General features: G+C 37.8%; 2 protein-coding genes and 1 pseudogene across 4 annotated transcripts; 1 reads left to right on the top strand and 2 right to left on the bottom strand.

Annotated features, from left to right (window-relative positions):
- Window positions 1–9282: 9282 nt before the first annotated feature.
- On the top strand, window positions 9283–13683 carry LOC103956871 (probable pre-mRNA-splicing factor ATP-dependent RNA helicase DEAH2). The gene is given in 9 exon segments (XM_009368923.3): window positions 9283–9610; window positions 9612–9761; window positions 10668–10870; window positions 10973–11108; window positions 11110–12058; window positions 12470–12595; window positions 12684–12922; window positions 13029–13147; window positions 13267–13683. Coding segments are annotated over 9 exon segments (2193 nt in total). The 5' UTR covers window positions 9283–9463; the 3' UTR covers window positions 13391–13683.
- LOC103956872 lies at window positions 13272–15484 on the bottom strand (annotated as a pseudogene).
- Window positions 15485–16000: 516 nt separating this feature from the next.
- LOC103956870 (DUF724 domain-containing protein 7) lies at window positions 16001–21831 on the bottom strand. Of its 3 annotated transcripts, none has more exons than XM_009368919.3 (10): window positions 21217–21831; window positions 19982–20413; window positions 19480–19588; window positions 19339–19383; window positions 18981–19261; window positions 18465–18539; window positions 18259–18355; window positions 17547–17651; window positions 16969–17127; window positions 16001–16896 (listed from the first exon to the last, which is right to left on the bottom strand). In XM_009368919.3, exons 1-10 carry the CDS (start codon window positions 21691–21693, stop codon window positions 16208–16210), a joined length of 2469 nt encoding a protein of 822 aa, XP_009367194.2. In that variant the 5' UTR covers window positions 21694–21831; the 3' UTR covers window positions 16001–16207. The 3 variants fall into 3 exon arrangements, with proteins under 3 accessions (XP_009367194.2, XP_009367193.2, XP_009367196.2); XM_009368918.3 differs by having other exon boundaries at window positions 19480–19591; window positions 21217–21830; XM_009368921.3 differs by lacking the exon at window positions 18465–18539 and having other exon boundaries at window positions 19480–19591; window positions 21217–21829.
- Between the last annotated feature and the right edge of the window lie 717 nt (window positions 21832–22548).

Raw genomic sequence — 22548 nt, 5'->3', positions numbered from 1 at the left:
TTCAATTCTTTCTTCATGTTTATAGCCCTTGGTTTGATATCTGCACACCACCTCATCATAATGACTGTAGTCTTGGCCAAAATTTATAAACACTTGTATTTTCATTTTATCATTAAGGATGCATGCGAGCTCCATTGCTTCTTTTATCAATTGTCAGCACACAAAAATTTGTAAGCTGGTTTCAACTTGAAATAAAAATATTTTCAAATTAATATCTACACCACTAATTTAAATTCATTATTTTCATTATAACAAATATTTTCACCATTTCTGATTTTAATTCTCTTACTCCTAGACAATTCATTGAGTATCTCAAATACAAGGTAATTACCGATCATTCTTTTGTTCAATTCTTTCTTCATGTTTATAGCCTTTGGTTTGATATCTGCAAATCACCTTATCATAATGAATGTAGTCTTGATTGATGTCCTCATAATTTCTTCCATCGTCAATGGACGGTAGTCTTCCGTCCCCATTTGGTATGAATTCTTTCTTCATGATTCTCTTACTCCTAGACAATTCATTGAATATCTCAAATACAAGGTAATTACCGATCAGTCTTTTGTTTAATTCTTTCTTCATGTTTATAGCCTTTGGTTTGATATCTGCACACCACCTCATCATAATGACTGTAGTCTTGGCCAAAATTTATAAACACTTGTATTTTCATTTTATCATCAAGGATGCCTGCGAGCTCCATTGCTTCTTTCATCAATTGTTAGTAGACAAAAATTTGTAAGTTGGTTTCAACTTGAAATAAAAATATTTTCCAATTTATATCTACACAACTAATTTAAATTCATTATTTTCATTATGACAAATATTTTCACCATTTCTGATTTTAATTCTCTTACTCCTAGACAATTCATTGAGTATCTCGAATTCAAAGTAATTACCGATCAATCTTTTGTTCAATTCTTTCTTCATGTTTATAACCTTTGGTTTGATATCTACAAACCACCTTATCATAATGACTGTAGTCTTGATTGATGTCCTCATAATTTCTTCCATCGTCAATATACGGTAGTCTTCCATCCCCATTTGGTATCAGAGCCAAGTGAGTGGTAATTGCATTAGCATCTTCTTAATCTGCAAGTCAGGTTCATATTTCAGTCCTTCAATTTATAGTCTACCTTATTTGTCGGTCCTCATAATTTGCTTAAATTCCCAGCCAAACAGTAAGGCTTGGTCTAAATAATAAGTCCTGGGAGAGGCATGAGCGGAGAAGGAGTTTAGCGAATACGCAAAGAAGGTGAATCAAATAAGTTTTCTGTATTTTAATTGCTTGATTTTTGAACTTTATGAGTAGATTATTTAGATCTAATTCAATGGCCAACACTAGGTCTAGATCTAGTTTAGGTGCGATACCAGACATTGTTAATGAAAAACAAAAACTTGATTTTCAAACTGATGATAGTGTAAACTTTGGAGATTGGAATATCCCCAGAGTTTCAAGTAAAAATATTTACAAAAAGAAATGGTCAGTAACCTCATTTAGAAGTGAACACCATGTTAAAACAGTTGAAAACATTTATGCTCTTAGTAAAGAACATGAAACTTGTTACATTTCGACCAGGCCCCCACTACATCCCGGGCTCGACTCTACTGTAGCACGATATTGTCCGATTTGGGCCTCGACCACGCCTTCATGATTTTGTTTATAGGAACTCACACGAGAACTTCCCAGTGGGTCACCCAAAATGGGATTGCTCTCACGCAAACTCGCTTAACTTTGAAACCTCGATCTAGGTTGGGGTGTGTCAAAACTTGCCAATTGTTCTCTTCAGAACAAATTAAAACACATAGAAAAGATGGTCATAACTATATCCATATCGACTTAGTTCAAATAGCTATAAAACAATTAACACGTAGAGGCCTTAGTACCTTTATCTTGCTTTGTCCCCGAGATGCTAAATTCACTAACTTCAGTTATAGTATACTTGGAATGATTGAATCCAGTATTTATAATGGACTTATCCATTTTGATTGTTTCCCAGACCTTACTATAAGTCTTTCAGATCCTCATATGCTGAAAGTACTCACTTTAAACATCAAAACTTCAGGATACCAAGTCCTTGAAGGAACACAGCCCTTGGCATTAATATATCGAGTTTATTATAAAGTCACTGGCACAAATATGAATTTCCAAGCCTTAACCAAGAGTCCTAGAGACCATACACTCTTAATCCAAACTAATCAAGAAAATGCAAACATCAAAGTTCCCAGAACCACTAAGTGGTCAGATATCAGTCTACCTTCAGATTGGTGTTTGATCAATAAAAGTAAGCCATTAGCTATCTAAAACAATCTAGTCAATCTACACAATATTGAATAATATTTTGATGGAACTGTCAAAATCAATTTTGATCGTCCTGCCAGAAAATCATGTGAGTCTACCCAGTCACATAGATCATTTGCTCCTAGCAGAAATTCTTTTCCTGGATCCATGCCAACCGATAGGATGAGTCAAGATCAAGAGTTAATCAATTCATTAGCTAATAAAAAAATAAAATCAGTAGAAACCAGTTCATCTATTACGCAACGAGAGTGAATGAATGATTTAATTAACATCAAGCTAAAGTCAGTAGAAACAACCACTCAAGTCACACATCCTAGGTATCAACCTTATACCCAGGATCAAGGAGAACAAACTTCTCCAACAGAATCTGATTTTGAAGTAGGTCAGATTAACCATCAACTTTTAGTTCTAAACAAACCTTTTAAAAGGAATAAGAAACGTCTCTGTGCAAACATTGAAGCGGAAGAAAATATTTCACAAAGGATTTTTTTCCGAAATAAATACACTCAAGAAGAAAAATTAGAAATTCATAATAAATGGATTAATTTCATGGAAACCCACAAATTTGAAGTATTTTTCTTCGATTATGTTGAAAAGTATTACGAGTCTGAAAAGAAACTATAAGTAATAACTAAAGAAAATTGGCTTAAAGAAGACAAAACCATTGTCTCCTCTAGTCATCCTCCACAAGAAACAATTTTAATCACTACTGCCAATACGCAAATCCCAGCTACTCCTTTTAAGCTTCCCAAGGAAGATGCAGGAGTAAAACCAATCATTGAACAAAATAATTTTGCTAACCAGAGTCTCCATACCATTGGAAAACAGTTAGATAAAATTGAAACTAAAATTGATAAACTTTCCCAACCAAAATCCATAATCAGGGAAAAACCCCTGGTTAATTTCTCAGAATCCTCTTCAAAGGCAATAGCCTTGAAAACAACTTCCACAAGTCAAAAGATTGACCAAATGTTATCAGAATTAAAACAAGAAAAGACAGTCCATGTCTTAAAACACCCTAGTGATTCTCAATCAGAAACATCTCCAATTTCCTCTGAGTCAGAAAATGATTCAGATTCCATTCAAAAAGTTAAACAAGCTTTTCACAATCTTGAACTCAGAAGGATTACCAATAAGCAAGTCAACCCAACATCTCTTACCAAAAATTGGTATCCCAGGCCAACACATCCGGATATCCAGTTTGAGGAAAGAAACATTCAAAACCAATTCTCAGTCTCTTCTGATAAACTCTATGAATGGAATATAGATGGTTTGTCAGAACAAGAACTTCTCAATAAACTCCAACATATCTTTATGGTTGCTAATAGCTATATTACCAATCATATTCTTAGTCAATCACAAGTTGTCGACCTTTTGGTCACTGGATTTACAGGAATGCTTCATTCTTGGTGGTAGAAACATCTCACAGAGCAGTCCAGAAATGAAATAAAAAATGTTGTTAAAAAAGAGGAAGAATGAATACCTATTTCTTATGAACATATTGGACATGGTGTCCCAGATGCAGTTAATACATTGTTTTTTACAATCATAGAACATTTCATAGGAACACCTAGTAATGTCACTTCTAGGATCCATGATCAACTCAACAATCTAAGATGTTCTACTCTAAGCGACTTTAGGTGGTGCAAAGATGTGTTCATGTGTAGAATTATGCTCAGAGAAAACAGTAATCAACCATTTTGGAAAGAAAAATTTATAAATGGATTACCAAATCTTTTTGCACATAAAATTAGAAATGTCTTAGTTAATGAAGAAGGTATCATACTATATCATACCCTTACTTATGAAAATTAATTAATATTATCCAGAAAGAAGGATTGAAAATGTGTATAGATATGAAAATTTCAAAACAAATTAATAAAGACAAATCCATAGCCAAGTATGAGCTAGGAACATTCTTTGAACAATACGGATTACCTACTATTGCTCATTCCAACAAAAAGAAAAAATCTCAAGTCTATCACAAGTACTCCAATAAGTACTCAGGTAGGCAATACCCAAGACCAATAAATACAAATAATAAAAATAAACATTTTGAAACAAATAAGTTTTATGAAACACCCAAATCCAACAAGTGGAAGAGGAAACCCTCTGGAAAAATCCACTCGAAAAATCCCAAACAAAAAGGAAATTGCAACAAGTGTGGCAATTATGGCCATTACGCCAATGAATGCCGTGCCAAGAAAACTATTAACCAATTAAAGATCTCTGAGGAAGAGAAACTTCAGTTAATCCAAGTCTTAGATCTTAAGGACACAGACCATAGTCAATCAGAAGATGATTTGAAATTATCTTTTTCTGATAATAGCTCCTCAACCAATCTTTCATCTCCCGACATTAAGCTAGGATGTACCGATGCTTGCTGTAATAAAATCTCATTTTTAATAACAAGAAGATCTTCTTATTGAACGAATAAGTAAAGTCGATGACCCTGAACTTAAATCTTTCTATCTTAAGAAACTTAAGAAATTAGTTTCTTCAGATGAATCTGGCACTAGCCAACCTCAACCAACTCCAAAAATCTTTCTTAGCACAACCTTGGAAAGGTTTAATAAGACTAAGAAAAAAATCACAATCAACGATCTCCAACGTGAAGTTAATAAAATCAAAGACAAAATTAGGTTTTTAAAGTCTGAAAACCTAGAAATTCGTATACATCTCAGTAGAGTCCAGACCCAAACACTTGTCAATAACAATGACAAAGAACATAATGGTTCTTCCTCACGTCATAATTCAAACTCCCAGTCTGAAGAAAAAGATTTAATCCTAAGTCTTTTAGACAAGATAAGAATCCAGAAATGGTATTCTAAAATCAAAATAATAATTGATGATTTTCATTTTGAAACTATTGCTTTGATAGATTCGAGCACAGACTTGAATTGTATTCAAGAAGGGTTAATTCCTACTAGGTATTTTCATAAGTCAAACAAAATATTTAGTGCTGCAAGCCAATCACTAATGCAATTAAATTTTGAAATACCCAAAGCGCATGTTTGCCAAAATAATATTTGTTTTAATCAAAAACATTTTTGATCCAGTCATTTTAGGTCTCCCTTTTATGGCACTCATATACCTTTTTAAGGTTCATCATAATAGGATTACCACCCAAGTCTTAGGACAGAAGGTCACATTTGAGTTCTGCAAGGAAACAGATCTCAAAAAATTAAAACATCTTCAGAAGAATAGCGTTTTGCGATCCATCAGTCTAATTAATCATAAAACACAACCAATTAATTTCTTAAAGGAAGAAATTAATCATAAAAGAATTGAAGAACAACTAACAAATAAATCTTTGTTAGAAGCCATTAATAATTTTCAAATGAAACTTGTTAATGACATTTGTTCAAATATTCCCAACGCCTTTTGGCAACGAAAACAACGCATTTTTAAACTTCCTTACATCAAGGAGTTTAATGAATCCAAAATCCCAACCAAAGCCAGACCAATTCAAATGAGTCAAAAAGTTATGGAATTCTGTAAAAAGGAAATCCAAGAGCTTCTTAATAAAGGTATCATTAGAAAAAGTAAATCTCCATGTTCATGCCCTGCATTTTATGCTCAGAAGAACGCAGAATTAGAAAGAGGAACTCCCCGATTAGTTATTAACTACAAACATTTGAATGAAGTTTTGGAATGTATTTGGTATCCAATTCCCAACAAAAGAGATTTGATAAAGAGACTTTCTCAAGCAGTTATTTTTTCAAAATTTGATATGAAATCAGGCTTTTGGCAAATTCAGATTCATGAAAATGATAAATACAAAATAGCTTTTGTAACCCCTTTCGGTCATCATGAATGGAATGTAATGTCTTTCGGCATTAAGAATGCCCCAAGTGAATTTCAAAATATTATGAATGAGATTTTTAATCAATATAGCCATTTTTCAATTGTTTATATTGATGATGTTCGTATTTATTCAAGGTCAATAGATGAACATTGGAAACATTTGCATTTGTTTGCTAGAATAATAAAGTCCAATGGATTAGTTGTCTCTGCATCTAAGATCAAATTGTTTCAAACTAACATTAGATTTTTAGGATATAATATCCATCAATCTACCATTCAGCCAATTGATAGAGTCATTCAATTTACTGATAAATTTCCAGATTAGATTACTAATAAAAATCAACTTCAAAGATTTCTTGGTTCTTTAAATTATGTCTCTGACTTTTATCCTCATCTTCGTCAACAATGCAATTTCCAGATTAGATTACTAATAAAAATCAACTTCAAAGATTTTTTGGTTCTTTAAATTATGTCTCTGACTTTTATCCTCATCTTCGTCAACAATGCAAACCATTATTTGATCGTCTTAAAGATAATCCTCCAGCATGGTCTACCATTCATACATCTATTATCAAATAGATCAAATCACATGTTAAGACTTCAACCTCCAATGGAATACCTTGGAGGAAATATATATATATATATATAAGGTGGAGTACGAGCTTCTCATTCCAAGAACGTGTGTTCCCCTTGTAGACCAGCCATTATGCAAGATGTTTAAAAATGAAAAATCACAATTGACTAGAGACAGATGGAAATATTTTCAAATGAAAAACTAACAATTTAAAGAACAGAGACGGAATCATGGAAATGAGGTGGTTGAATGGTATTTGTCTGGGTCCAATATGTTTAGTAAAATCCAGGTCTCAGTAAGATTTTGTGGTCTCAAAATCATTGTACTTACTTGAGGATTAAGTTAGGATTAAGCATTTATTTAGGGATTTACCCAAAGCACAAGGAACGTGATATTAAAGTTGTTATTCTTGCTAAAAGGGTTTCTAATCCTGATTTGTTGAAGAGATATAAGCATCTTCGGTTGCCTATTAGGTCCAAATGATGGGCTAAGCTTATATTAGGTTAATATGCCTGATGAGTAGATATTTATCTATATTCTTTTTCTAATGTTAATTATTATTTTGAGAAAATTTTGATACTTTACTTTATATTTCAGTTGTGTGTCATGTGAATTTATTTTGAGCATAAAGTGATGAAACGAAGGAATTTTGGAGTGATTCTAATTGGAGCAGGTTCACGAGTCTTTTAAGATAATTGTGTCACAATTCCAGATTTCCGTCTTTCTAATCGTATACTTACATCTCAAATGCCAGAATTAGTATTTATGAACTTACAAATATTTGTATTTTAAACTGATTTTCCTTTTTAATCTTAATTGTTTGACTGCAAAATCATCAATGTATTTCCAGTTGACTAGCAATCTCTTGTTGTTTAAGTACTCCTTAATTAGTGTGTGCATAAGGAAAGCGAGTTTTGCACACATTTTTTCTTCGCTGCACCCCCGGTTTACTTTATAGAGAAACCTCTCAGTTCCATCCAACTACTTGATCACCTTATCCAATGGCACTAGTTTGATGTAGTCTTTGTCCATTAATATTTAGTTCATTAGTGAAGATAGGAGCCTGTTTAGTGAGATTAACTTTATTCATATGAAATATTTTAATGTGGGTGGCAGTCAGGAAAATTAGGACCAGCACAGAACAAACGAATCTTCACTGCACGATTCAAAACGTCTGTAATGCAACAGAAAGTTTGTCAACTTTCAAATGTGCAGAGCAGCTGCTCCGCTGCAAGTGCTATTGCATATGACACCGTGCATATGCTTCTATTAGTTGGTCCACCCACAAGTGCTATTGCAGCTTCCATCATTGGCAAAACTGCGCCATTCCACCATGTAAAACATATGTAATCAGGGACGAAGGGTGAAAGTATGAACACGAAGATGACGGATTTGATTAATGCAAATTTTTTCTATTAAATACCATAGAAGACCAATTCACATTCCTCAAGGATCTGTCTCTTCTTTTTAGATGAAATATATCTTATAGCATAAAAGAAAGGAAAACGAATTCGAAATTCACTATGATTTGGTCAGTTGTAATTTGCAACTGGAATGACCGCTGTGCCGAAAAAGGAATGTACATAGAGAATGATGCATGAGAGTTCACATATCATTCACAGATGCACCTCGCGGAACAACACGAGGATCATGACAACCATGGGCTATTAGTTCTCTCTTTCTTTTAGATCGTCACTGTATTCTGCTTCTTCTGCACCGATACTGCAAAATCACCACGACAGATTGGTGAAACGTTTAAAATGTCATACGACAAAATGAGGTACTATGTATGCAGAGCTGCGATACTAGTAAATAGAGTACATATGAAGAAGTGTCTCGGGGATTATTACTTTAACTACACTAACATTTTGAGTTTTAATCTGCAGTTCACTTTTAAGGGAATGATACAGCTTGGAAATTCAAATGGCTTGCTACATGAGATTTTAAATTGACATCCGTTATCGCACCTGATCAAGTGTTAGGGTGTGATGATCAACCAACTCGTCGGGAAGCACAACCCTTCGAACTAGTGAAACATAAGCAAGTGTTGCTGATAATTTACAAACAAACTGTTTGCCATTTTATTACTGAATCTATTACTAAATCTAATGGAAATGTTAAGTGTGCCATTTCCTATGCAAATGAAGATATATTTTCCTAAAAATCCAAACATGCGATGAGTGGAAACAAGTGTTGTGACTTCCGATAATGGATCCGAGTATGAATCAAGGATGATCTGATCCAAATCTGACCTGTTTACAAATCTAGGTGGGGGGATGGGTGGCTCAACCGTCACACTCCTTTTCCTTTTTAATTTTTCAACTTTGTTTCCCTAAGGTTTCAAATGAACAAAATGAATACACTAAAGCAAATTTAAAGGGTAGTTTGATATTATTGTTAACTGCGGTTTGGGTGTCTAAAGAAATCCAAATTTTGATTGGGCCTTTCACAGTATTACAAATGCAGTCATTGGGCCTCCCACTTAAGGCCGGACCAAACTGAAATTGTAAGGTTTCCATTTCCTGGCCTGCAACAACAAGGGAGGGAGGAAGGGACTCAATCGTAATTCTGAAATTTCACCTCCTATAATATTGAGCACCGCCCCAGCCCTAGCCTCTCCCTCTCCAAAATCCTCCATCTTCTTTCATGTTCTAGGGTTTACGAAATTTAGGGCTGAATATAAAACGGAAAGGAAATCCTCTCTCTTCGGATCCTATCCGACCTCTTTAGGATCCAAGTGATAGGATTTTGGGGGTTTTTGCCGCCGTTAGGGTTTTTGATTGATGGGTACGGAGAGGAAGAGGAAGGTGAGCTTGTTCGACGTGGTGGACGAGGCTTCCATCACATCGGCGAAGATGAACAAATCGAACGGCAGCGGAGGAGCTGCTGCCAACCAAAACGCTATGAACAGTCTGATCAATCGGTGGACCTGGGAAGCCGTACTCTCAGAGGTACTATGAGATCCTTGAGAAGAGGAAGACTTTGCCTGTTTGGCACCAGAAAGAGGAGTTCTTGCAAGCTTTCAAGGCCAGCCAGTCTCTCATTTTGGTCGGTGAAACGGGTAGCGGTAAAACCACTCAGGTTTGTTTCTTCAAACTTTTTTACTGTAATTTTCGCCTATTTTGTAGCATGAAATACATAATGAAAGCTGAATAAAAATTCGAACTTGGTAATGTATATTCAAAAAATAATATTTTGTTGACTAAAAAATGTAAAAACAGTTCCCGGACATGTTTTGATTTATCGCAAAATTGCAATGGGTATATGCTTTTCCATTCGTGTTAATTTGAAATAATAGTAGCTTTTGTAGTGTTGAGAGAGAAGAATACAGTGGCATATTTAAAACCCGTGTAGTTGGAATTATTTGTGCATTGCTTTTAAAATCTCAGTTGCCAAGCTCTGCGACAATGGTTAAGTTTAATTAACGGTCTTATGTTGTACACTGCAATGATGCATATTGGAATTAATTCTGTATTGACGGTCGATATTACCTGATGCACCTCTCCACGTTTTCTGAACCACATTTGTCACCCTTGGCTGAGGGTACGCTTTTACCATAATATCATTTATGGCAGTGCCATTAACTTAATAGAATGTAAAGGTATGAAATTATCGGCTCTGTATAAAGGATTTGGTTGAACTTTATATTTCGTGCCACTTTCTCAACACAACTAGGACTTGCCTACCGGAAATGTAAAGAAACTGGACACTTTATATATTTTTCTGGTAACATTAGGACCAAAGCCAAAATTATGGTAGAACCTAGGTGGGTCCTAGCCATGCTTTTCAGGTCTTCCTGGATACACCGCAACACAAAATCTGGGTGAATGTGGGATCATGGATTATGCTCTATAAACCTGTTAGAAAGTTGATTGTGAGATTATTTTATCTTCTCCTCTGTATCGTTCTTGCTGAAGGTCATGTAAAGAATGAGAATTGTTGAAATTGTCTGACAATGGCAATTGTCTATGTACTTCTCTTTTACAGATTCCTCAATTTGTTTTGGAAGCTGTCCATTCAGAATCTTCGGATAAACGCAAGAAGATGATGGTTGCGTGTACCCAACCACGTAGAGTGGCTGCAATGTCAGTATCCCGTCGTGTTGCTGAAGAGATGGATGTAACCATTGGAGAAGAGGTTGGTTATAGCATCCGTTTTGAGGACTGCAGCAGTGCCAGAACTGTGTTGAAGTAAGCTCAACATCTTTTCTGCTCTTTTCTATTGCTTTATCATTTCTGCTCAGGCCCAAGGGAAAGACAAGTTACTTACAGATTATGCATTTTGTGTGGCAGGTATCTCACCGATGGAATGCTTTTAAGAGAAGCAATGACTGATCCACTTTTAGAAAGATACAGCGTGATAATTCTTGATGAAGCTCACGAAAGAACTTTAGCAACAGATGTTCTATTTGGGCTTTTGAAGGAAGTAGTTGAGAAACAGACCTGATTTGAAGGTGGTTGTGATGAGTGCTACACTTGAAGCTGAAAAGTTTCAGGGTTATTTCAGTGGTGCGCCACTCATGAAAGTTCCTGGAAGGCTTCATCCAGTGGAAATTTTTTACACCGAGGAACCTGAAAGGGATTATCTGGAAGCAGCGATTCGAACAGTTGTGCAGATTCATATGTATGAGACCCCAGGAGATATACTTGTTTTTCTAACGGGAGAGGAGGAGATAGAAGATGCATGCCGCAAAATTAACAAGGAAATTGGAAATCTGGGTGACCAGGTTGGTCCTGTGAAAGTGGTGCCTCTGTATTCAACTCTACCTCCAGCTATGCAGCAGAAAATATTTGATCCTGCTCCTCCTCCCATAAAAGAAGGTGGAATTCCTGGAAGGAAGATTGTGGTGTCAACAAATATTGCAGAAACTTCTCTGACTATTGATGGAATTGTTTATGTTATTGATCCCGGATTTGCTAAACAAAAAGTCTATAACCCAAGAGTGCGTGTTGAATCCTTGTTGGTATCTCCAATTTCCAAGGCAAGTGCACATCAGAGGTCAGGTCGTGCTGGAAGAACTCAGCCTGGAAAATGTTTCAGACTTTATACTGAGAGAAGTTTCAATAATGATCTTCAACCACAAACGTATCCAGAAATTTTGAGATCAAACCTTGCAAATACAGTTCTTACTTTGAAGAAACTAGGAATAGATGATCTCGTTCATTTTGATTTTATGGATCCCCCTGCTCCTGAGACATTGATGAGAGCACTAGAGGTCTTGAATTATTTGGGAGCATTGGATGATGAAGGTAACTTGACCAAGCTAGGGGAGATTATGAGTGAGTTCCCGTTGGATCCTCAGATGTCAAAGATGCTGGTAGTCAGCCCTGAGTTCAACTGCTCAAATGAAATTTTGTCAATATCTGCCATGCTTTCAGGTACTTTATTTTCTATTTCGTCATTGCTTTCTCAGTTGTGTCTGTCTTGGCTCTTATCTACATCAAAGTAGATAAGGTTGGGCTGCATGCTTCTTGATTGCATGCCTTTGAGTCTGTTATGTATACAGACATTTTCTTTTGTGCACACACTATCCTAACTGCTAAATCTGCATGCTAATGCTTATGCATGTGGTTGAAGTAGTACTGTGTCAAATTAGGTTGTCATCAGCAACTGTCTTGTCTGGGTTCCATGCCCCCGGTTGGCATGTACCTATGGATTTTTAAGTAATTGCTGATGCATATAGTTGCAGTTTCTCAGTATTATCTCATGAAGCAAATGGTGTCGTCTCGCCTCTATGCATCTGCTAACGTTCCATGGGCCTCGTCTGTGATAACCAATTTATTTCTTAGTACCCAATTGCTTTGTCCGGCCTAGGGAGGCTCAAAAAGCTGCTGACGAAGCAAAAGCGAGGTTCGGGCACATTGATGGAGATCATCTCACGCTTCTGAATGTGTATCATGCATACAAGCAAAACAGTAAGTACATGAATCTGTTTGTTTCATTACTGATTTGAAGTTGATCATCCAGTTTCTTGGTATTAAAATTTACTTCTGAATGGTGTAGATGAGGATCCGTCATGGTGCTATGAGAACTTTGTCAATCAGAGGGCATTGAAGTCTGCAGACAACGTCAGGCAGCAGCTAGTGCGCATTATGGCCCGGTTTAACCTCAAGCTATGCAGTACTGAATTCAATAGTCGTGACTACTACATCAACATAAGGAAGGCCATGCTAGCTGGATATTTCATGCAGGTGGCTCATCTGGAACGTACTGGACACTATCTGACAGTGAAAGATAACCAAGTATGTAAATTTACTCTTTACTTTCCATATAGACCAAATGATATTTCCCTTTTTACCCTTATCAGTGTTTGTGCCCGCCTCTTATATGTATGATCTTTGTTCGCAGGTGGTGCATTTGCATCCGTCGAATTGCTTGGACCACAAGCCAGAATGGGTTATCTACAATGAGTATGTTTTGACAAGCAGGAATTTTATCCGTACAGTGACAGATGTTCGTGGGGAGTGGTTAGTCTCTCTCTCCCCCTCTAGTTTCTTTCATTATTTTCCAAATACTTGAATTTAACCGTGTCCCTATTCTCTCGAGTATATCTGTTTCTAATCTTCCAAATATTACATGTCTACAGGTTAGTCGATATAGCACCCCACTACTATGACTTGGCGAATTTTCCCCAGTGTGAGGCCAAGCGTGTTCTTGAGAAGCTATACAGGAAGCGGGAGGACAAGGATGAGAACAAAAACCGAAAGTGAAGCTCTTAGTCCTGAATCTTCGGAAAGTTCGGAATTATTCTGAGTAACAAAGGAGCAAGCGTTGAGAGCTGGTTTAAATGATCAGATTTCAGCAATTTGCTTCTTTGAGCATCCCAGTTGTCGCTGTAATTGGGGAAAGGCCTTGCATTGTCTCTGTACCATTTTTCTTGAATTTAGTTTTCGTAGTCTATCTATAGTTTTGTATCGTACTCACGATTGTTATTTGATCATGGATGTGACGGTATTACACAAGGTTATATTTTGATTTTAATCAATGAAGGTCTATTTTCCAAGCGTAAATGTTGTGGTAGGGTAAATCGGACCTCGTAATCTCAATGTGTTTGGTCAGTTTCATGAATCTGTTCATCTCATTCCTTGTGGAGATTCGACCCAGCTACCGGCGTTCTGCTTTCGAATGCGTTTCTCTTGCATCGTCTTCCTGGACTCTTGGACGCTGTTCCATGCTCCTCTTTCGCCGTGAATCTTTGAAAGCGTCAAATATCTTGCGGGATGGGCATGTCCTAGTTTGTCAATTTCTGTAGCAGCCAACTCGCCAAGTTCGAGACTTGAATGCAAGCTACATGCACCAAGCAATGCGACCCAAACCACCACATCCGGCCGAAATGGCATCCCTTGTATCAACTTCTCGGCTTCCTCTAGCTCACCTGCTCTCCCATATAGGTCAACCATGCAAGCATAGTGCTCGACCTTTGGTTCAACTCCGAACTTTGCTTTCATGGAGTTAAATAGGATTTCGCCTTTTTCAACCATCCCGCCATGCCCACAAGCCGATAACAGGTTTACAAACGTTACTTCGTCAGGCCTAAAACCGCACTCAGTCATGCTCTGAAACTCCTCCAATGCTCTTGTAGCGAGTCCGTGCCTGGCATAACCTCCTATAATCGAATTCCATGTCACCAGGTTTTTCCTTGGCATTGATCTGAAAATGCATAGTGCCGCGCCAATGTCTCCACATTTTGCGTACATGTCAACAAGCGAGGTTGACATGATGACGTCCTCTGGCATACCAAACTTTAAGATGCTCGAGTGAACTTGCTGTCCCAAGACAAGTGAAGAACAACCAGCACATGCATCCAACACGCTTGAAAATGTAAAATGGTTTGGCCGAGTCCCCGATTTCAACATCAAGACGAAAAGATCTAAAGCATCCACAAACTTATGGCTTCTCACGTACCCACTAATCATAACAGTCCATGAAACCACATTCTTTTCGCTCATCTTGTCGAAAACAGAGCGAGCTTTGTTAACCCTCTTATTGCTGATATAACCATTCACCAAACTTGTCCACGAAACAACGTTCCTTTCCAACATCGCGTCAAAAACTGTCTGAGCCTCATGGATGCACCCCAATTCCATGTAACTCGAAACCAAAGCGTTCCAAGACGAGACATCCTTCCCTGAAATCTCATCAAACACTCCGCTCAAAGCTACCCGATTGCCCGCATTTGCGTACCCTTTCATCAGCGCTGACCCAACAAACACACTCGAGTTGAGCGCCAAGCGGACTACAACGGCATGAACCTGCGAGACCAAAACATTAAACGCTGTGCCCAAAAACGCATTGAGTACTATCGAGACGGTGTACTCGTTTGGTCTGAATCCATCTCTTGTCATTTGCAAGAAACATCGATTAACTCCGTGTGGGTTTTTGGCCTTCTGCAAACCCGACAACATGGTGTTCCACGAAACGACGTCTCTCACGGGCATTTGATCGAACAGGTCCTGTGCAATTGGCGTTTGGTCATTTCTCACGTACTCTGCAATCTTTCTGTTACATGACAGAATGTTACGGGATGCAGGAAACTGCCTGCCGGAAGCGTACAAAGCTGGCGGTAGTTTGTTAGGAGCGAGGTTTTGTCTAACCTGCGCATCACGCGTACTAAGCTAATATGCTCAGATCAAATTCTCCAACTTTTGGAAAAACATGCGCTGAAAGTTAGTTCATGTGACGATAGCATCACGTACCATGTTGAAGTGAAATAATCCAACGGATAAGATTGAAGTGAGAATTTATCCAAAGATTGTAGAAAGGTGAAATCTTATTTCGATCACAATTAATGGACCATGACATAAGCTATAACATACGCCAGTAATGAAGTCATTGTGGTAATCATTTTACGATAATATAAAGACAAATTAACTCAAAGTTTACAAATTTTATTTTATGATAAAATAAAATAAAAGTTAAATTGATTGGCCATGGCATAAGCTATAACATATGCCAGTAACGAAATCTTCAACATGCATTACATGGGCCGATATGCATGCGTTTCACTAATGTTAACCCTAAGTGAAATTTTAAATTTCCCGCATAAAAAAGGATTTTAGATCTGGCTTATAGAGTGAGTGGTGTGAGAGGGGATGAAGTCATTACATTGGGTAATGGTGAGTCTCAAGTTATAGGGTGGTGGGTCATGGGATGGTTTTTGTGTCTAAAGTCCGCACGAACATGTAATCCGATATCAGGCCTTAAGAATTTCTCCTCATATAGGGCATAAAGGAACGCTTGAATTTGAACTAATGAGAAGAGAGCAATAAGACTCTTGCTCCCCAGGACTCCCAAAGTAAATATGTAGTGAGAAATGAGAATCGAAAAGCAAAATAAAACCCGCGTTTTTATTCGCCCGGAGAATCCAGGCAACATGTAAAATATAAATGATCGATACAATCCACAATGCAACTCAACATCCCTAATACAAGTAGAGCAATTGTCCGAATCGATACCTAAGCATTACATCCCTAATCTGAGAAGCAAAGTTTAATCACTCCCGTTGTGCGTTGTGCGCTGTGCGCGGCCTAATTCATGGGAGCCAAAGCTAGCTTTTCAAAATCACTCCGAGCGCTCTGAATGCCTTCATTCATGGCATCCAAAGCCATTCGCAATCTAGCAATCTCATGATCTTTGGTCTCCACTACTGACTTGATTGATGCATGTTTGTCCTGCAATTCAATTATCTTCTTCGCAATATAGTCAGCCTCTTCGACTAATTTGGTCTTCTCACGAGAATGCTCCATGATCTTCTGTTCAGCATCCCTTGACTCGACCTGAAACCGCCCTTGCTTGTCCTTAACAGAGAGCAGATCATTCACCCGCCCGCGTAGAATTGTAACATTGAATCCATAATTTTCCAAGTCAACAAGACTCTCCAAAATGCTATCAAAAACACTTTGATGGTCGTCGAACTGCAGCCTGGATATTTTATCCGCCAGACTGGAAAAGGTTATCATGTTTCCAATTGCTGAACCCTCGCGGTATTCCTCTTTGCATTCAACCAGAGGTCGGAAATGAGGATTTTGGGGGAAAAGCCTGAATACTTCCAATGTTTCAATTGTCTTCCACACAGGGGAGCTCTTAACAAAAGGCAACCCTTGCTTCTCATGTGGCCCGCTGCCACTGACCGCATCAACTGCAGGAGATTTGCTAGCTACCTCAACTGGTTCTACTCTATCACTATTCTGGTTGACATTTGCATCAGGGGATGGTCCTAGAAGGAAGAGCACATATAGTCAAACTAATTACTATAACAGAAAAATAACTAATATATGAAGCAGCTTACTTGATTCACCAACGTACGCAGAAAGCTGCATCCCCCCGAACCACATGGATAGAGGTTTATCATCATCATCTGGATTATCAGATGCTATCGGTGCAGCTTCTTTTATTTTGCACCTTCCAGGAAAATCGGCTGTTTTTCGTTTAGAGGCATCTTTTGCAGCTAAACAAATTCCAGAAAGTGTTCCAGTTAAAAGGGAGGGGGAAACAAGGTCAATCGAATAATAAGAACTACTTTGGCCTTAATTCTCACTGAGAAAGTTGTTATACAGAAAATAGAAAAATGTTTACCTAGACCACCTTGTTGATCAATTAAATTGTGTGCACAATTCTTTTCCAAGTCTCAAACTTCCGGTAATTATTTCAAATTCTGGTTTGCTTCATGTCATTCCTTAATGCTTTACAAGTTGCTTAACTAAAAATTATACAACATTCTCAGTTATCCCTGGTAGGGAAGAGTAACCGTGCTGGTCATACAGTTATATGTTGTTTTTTTATTAACTTTATTGTTCCCATCAATGAAAATGTTAAAATTTCCTCACTGATAGGCTTAAAACGAAATCAAGTTGTACAATCTCAAACCTGTAGAATCCGTCCCCCTCGGCACATGCAAAGTAGCTTCATCAGGCATCTGATCATTCTTATCATTTTTGTCAGCAACATTTCCTGAAATATTCTGCCCCTTAACTGCAGTTCAAAAGCATGTTATTTACCCAAGAATTCATTGGTCAAAGTAACAACTTTTTTCTTTTAGGGATAAGCTGGCCAAATTTGTTCCATCTCATTTCAACTTGAGCAATGTCATATAGTATGTATATATATATATATATGTATGTATATATATATATGTATGTATGTATCCCCACTTGTAGCATGGTGATATAAGGAGGATAACTCTGGTTAAACTCATATTTGAGTAGGTCATTATATCGCAGCTTGGTACTTATATCATTTGAGAAAATAAAAATAACTGTTCAATATTTCCCCAGCAGTTGTCCATCCATCCACTTCTAATAACTTGATAGGATGTTAGACAAGCATCTGCATGACTCCGATACAATTTGAGCCTCACATAGGATCGCATTTGCACCCGAATCATTCTCTCCAATTGCAAAATGTAGGATTAAATTAACCAGAAGGACCACATTGACACAAATAAGATAATTAAATGGTTGACAATGTTCAATTAAAACCAAAGGGACACAACTGAAATACATTGAAAAGCAAGAACTTAAAATGGACTTGACCGAATCTAAAATATCAGACAATGAATTTAGTTTTAAGGACTTTTTACCTCCGTCTGAAGCTCGCGACCTTACGACCGCTAACTTTCGAGGCCTGCCTCTCTTTCTTTTATGACTACTTCCTCCAGCTGGTTGCTGCTTAAACACCTGCTCAAGTACAGGCAAACATCCATAGGCAATACCATTGAGTGGAAAAGCAAATAGAAGTATACAAGAAATAACTTTTCACTGAGGACCTCTCACTCCATGATTATACCATGTCTGGAAAAGTAACCAGGGTACGGAGCAGGTTAGCCAAAATTGAATCGCTGCCAAGTTCAGCTGACATAACCTGGGTGTTGATAGCTTATTTTAGAAAATAACCAATGTTGCCATGTTGATAGCTTAAAAATCCCTAATGACTTAGGTTCCTCATTTGACAAACTTGAATGAGATATGAGATAAATAATTAAATAGAAACTTCATTCGTATGAAACAAGTTTTTTTTTTTTTTTTTTTTGGACTTCATTTATATCCTTTTCTCTAGTAATTGGTAAATTGAGTCATCAAATCAAGTTTTGTCAAGCTAAGGACGACTAAGACCCGACAACAATCACTTTGCCCACAAGAAGTGACACGGCTAATCACATCAAATGAGTTCCATTTTTTTTTAAAAGGGAACCGCGAAGTTCTAGCTTTCTGGGAGAACCCACCAAGCAGTTTGATTAAAACTACTCATTACTCCTAAACCTTCTGTTGACTAATATGTATCAATTTTTTGTATGTTGCCTACCATGCTATTTTCATTTGCAGGATCATTTGCACTCTTCTTCTGATCTTTCACTTGCAACTCTTGATCAGGTAGCTGAGCTGGTTCTGCAGGATCATTTACACTCTTTTTCAGATCTTTCACTTGCAACTCTTGATCAGGTAGCTGAGTCGGTTTTTCAGCCAGTGAAACTTCCTTGCCCTTAGTTGTTGACCCGATAGTTTGAGGCACTTCAGTTTCTTTAATATTACCCTCATTCTGAACATTTTGTCCAGCCAAAGAAACACTTGCAGATGCTTCCTTATCTGAATATCATTAATAACCAAATTACTCTCAAATAGGAAACTAAATCAGTGCAGGGTCTATTGATGAACATATATACCCTTTTCTTTCTCTCTCTTTTGGCTAGGCAGTGCACAGACATACCCTGAAAATCATGAAGAACCAGATTTCTTTCATAAGAAGCCTAACCAGTGCATGGTCTACTGATGGACATATGTACCTTCTTTTTTTTGTCTTTTACCTGCTTCTGAGATCAATCGACTTCCAGTTTGAGATTTTGTGCGCCTTCCTTTACTTGCTACGGGATGAATCCACTGGCTATTCACTTCACCGTCATTCTCTTGCTTATTCTTCTACACATAAAAAATATGTTGATCTTAATTCCTAAACAGTGGTTCATGGGAAATCAAAACCGAAATGGTGACTTTCATCATTGCCCATCAGGGAAGGGGATGTAGGACAACATTCCATTACATGTGGTTTACTCAGAATCTTTTTTTGTTCCTATCTATTTCATGTTTACATAGTATTGCTACTAGTCGCCGTAATCAATCATTTAGGCACAAAAAAAAAAAAAAAAAAATGCGTGCACGTGCGCATCCTCTATGTGTGTTACCGACTTCATGGAACCCACAAACATTATGCCGATTTCATGGAACACACAAACATTATGTCACGAATGGCAAGTTGCATCACATGAATGATACAACCAAATAAAGGTTAAGAAAAGACATTCAACTCACAACATTATTTTTCCCCAGCAGGCTCTCTGTTTTAATAAACTGATGGCGTACAACAGGTTTCCGTGTGCGTCTTGTTCCCCTAACTCCTGTGCTCAGTTGAGGTAATTCCTGGGGCATTTCTTTATTGTCAGGCGTTTTCCTCAATTGACGTGCTGTAATGGATAATATGGGCTCGGCTGCCTTGTCGTCCTTCAACTTTTTAACCGGACGCGAGTCTGTAGCACTACCATTGCGGGCTAACATCTTTTTGTCCTTGATGCTTCGTGGATAACTTGGCTGCTCCATTTTCTTCCCTGAATTGGTTGATTCAGGATTCTCCTCTGCAGCACTCAAATTTTCTAGTTTAGTAGCCACTTCAAGATTGTTAGAATCTTTTTGAACAGGCAACACATGCTCTAATTCTTGTGGAGTATCTGAAGCAGCCAATACTTCCTGGAACGAAATTAAATTGATTAGTTACCAACAAATAAATATATTCCCTGGGAGCACTGGCTAAACTTCAACTAAATCAAGAACTAAGTATTTTGCATTGGCATACTTCATGACCATTAACCAAGACACAAGTGATTACTGTACATTAGGTTCGTATGCTACAGGAGGCATCATTCCATATGTTAAAAAGTAAAAAAGGCTGTTTTTCCATTCTATGCAGAGTGATATTGAACCCTTCCTTAATGGAGATATCGATAACCCCCCGGTCTCTTCTCTTCTTTTCCAGGAGAGATATTGAACCTTTCCGTAATGGAAACATTAAATAGAAAAGGGATTACACGTTCAATGCACCAACCATTTGCCATCTTATCTCTAAGAAACTAGTTCCTTATTTTTAATCCTATGCTTAAAATTGCAGTGCACATCCTCATCCTCTCAGCTAGAACACTGGATGGAAATAACACCAGCCCGCCTAGAAAAATAACATATGAGGGAGGGTGAACATGCTGAAAATCTACAATATCTTTCTGAACCCTAGCATCTAAATCATCATACTTCATCAGAAAGGTATTATCCTCATTTTCTTTTACAACAATTGCAGGGAACCAATCATCAACTAAATTTTCCAGAAAATTAACCCATGACACATATTTGCAATTCTTAGCCGCCAATAAAAAGAACTCGCTAGAAACAAGAAAGGGGAAACATCAATGCAGTTACTTCCTATTCAGATAACTGCATTGCATAGACCCATAAGTTTCGAAAACATAAGTGTCGAACGCATAGAAAGAATTAGCAATTACCTGCTTATTGGGCCGAACCCATTCGCCATTATTCCAATCTTGATGCAATCTGAGACGTTCTTTCTGAAATTCGATCAAATCCGGAGGATTGTCGAAGACGACGGTGTACTTGGAATTGTTCTCGACAACCTTCCCTACGACCCCAGTCCACCACCCATCTCTGTAATCCGCATCCACCACATCTCCCTCCTCAAAATTCCGGTCAGCGAGCTGCGGCGGCGTGGGCCTCAGGTGCTCCAAATCGACGTACTCCTTGAGCTGCTTAGACCCGTCTTCCGTGACCAAGTTCTTGTACTCGACCAACGCTCTTTTCCTCTTCTTTGAGGCGGAGTTTGTGGGGCTTGTGACAATGGTGGCTCTGAACAATGCGCCTTTGAACCCTTCCTCGTCGGTCCTCACTTCTACTTCTGAGCCCACGCTGAACAATTGGAGCTGCTGCTGCTGCTGCTCTTCTTCTCTGCCCTCCGAGCCCGCCATTGTCGTTGAGTGGCAGACCCTAAACTAGGTTTCTTTTTCTGGGTGCTTTGGGTAAGAACCGTAGGGTAATAGACCTACTTTCTTTTCCAATCTTGAACTTCTTTCCCAATCTTGAACGGTCAAACCTGGCACGGTGAGAGATAAACACTGCTACCAAGATTTACAGCAGCTCTGTTTAATAAACTGCTTTTGGTTTTGGGTTTCCGTCTAGATAAACACACTGATTACGAGGAGAGATTTTGCAATATGCATGTACGTCATGTGGTAAATTTCATATACATTTATCTGACAGAGTTACCGTTTATGCATGAATGAAATCTCATAATTCTGATTCAAGTTTCAACGGTTACATACATGCATGATGCGTGGTAACTATCATATTCATTATGGTTCAAAGTTGGACGAAAGTATTCAAAGTTTCTCCTTTAGCGGACCAAATTATACACGAGTGCACCCCAACTTCATATTTCTCAACACTCGTTTTCTTTGGCTTGCGCATGTCAATTGACTCTATAATTTAGTCCACTAATTGTTCTACATCATTTAGGTTCCAAAGTTTTGCCCTTTTGAAGCCCTTATTTACATCAAATTGAAGGATCTAATCCAAGTTTGACATGTATATTGTTGAGAGTTAGTTAAACACTTGCTCATGAAGTACTCTTCTAAGTTTTTATACAAGTCACAACATGAGTATACCCGTAATTTCACATAGCATGAAGTAAAAATCTGTTCGCGATGATGGAGCCCAATCCGGCCCAACTGCATCCAGAAGCGTAGCCCACTTACTGTATTAGTCCGCGTACTAATCTTGTTAGGCCCAAGTATTATTACGTGTATTCCGTATTCCGTATGTAT

This window comes from the organism of the source record quoted next, unplaced genomic scaffold, assembly GCF_019419815.1.
Source record: "Pyrus x bretschneideri cultivar Hongxiangsu unplaced genomic scaffold, Pyrus_bretschneideri_v1 Contig71, whole genome shotgun sequence".
NCBI lineage: Eukaryota > Viridiplantae > Streptophyta > Magnoliopsida > Rosales > Rosaceae > Pyrus > Pyrus x bretschneideri.
Note: the sequence above shows the minus strand (reverse complement) of the source record. Positions and strands in the feature narration are given on the sequence as shown.

Bases quoted from the DNA above. Each gene is read 5' to 3' on its own strand.
- LOC103956870 (XM_009368918.3), bottom strand. From the start codon at position 21,693: ATGGCGGGCTCGGAGGGCAGAGAAGAAGAGCAGCAGCAGCAGCAGCTC. The intron at 19,592-19,981 runs GTGAGTTGAATG...TTTTATGTGTAG, and splicing joins TGCTGGGGAAAAATAATGTT to AAGAATAAGCAAGAGAATGA. The intron at 19,262-19,338 runs GTATATATGTTC...AATGATATTCAG, and splicing joins AAAGAGAGAGAAAGAAAAGG to ATAAGGAAGCATCTGCAAGT.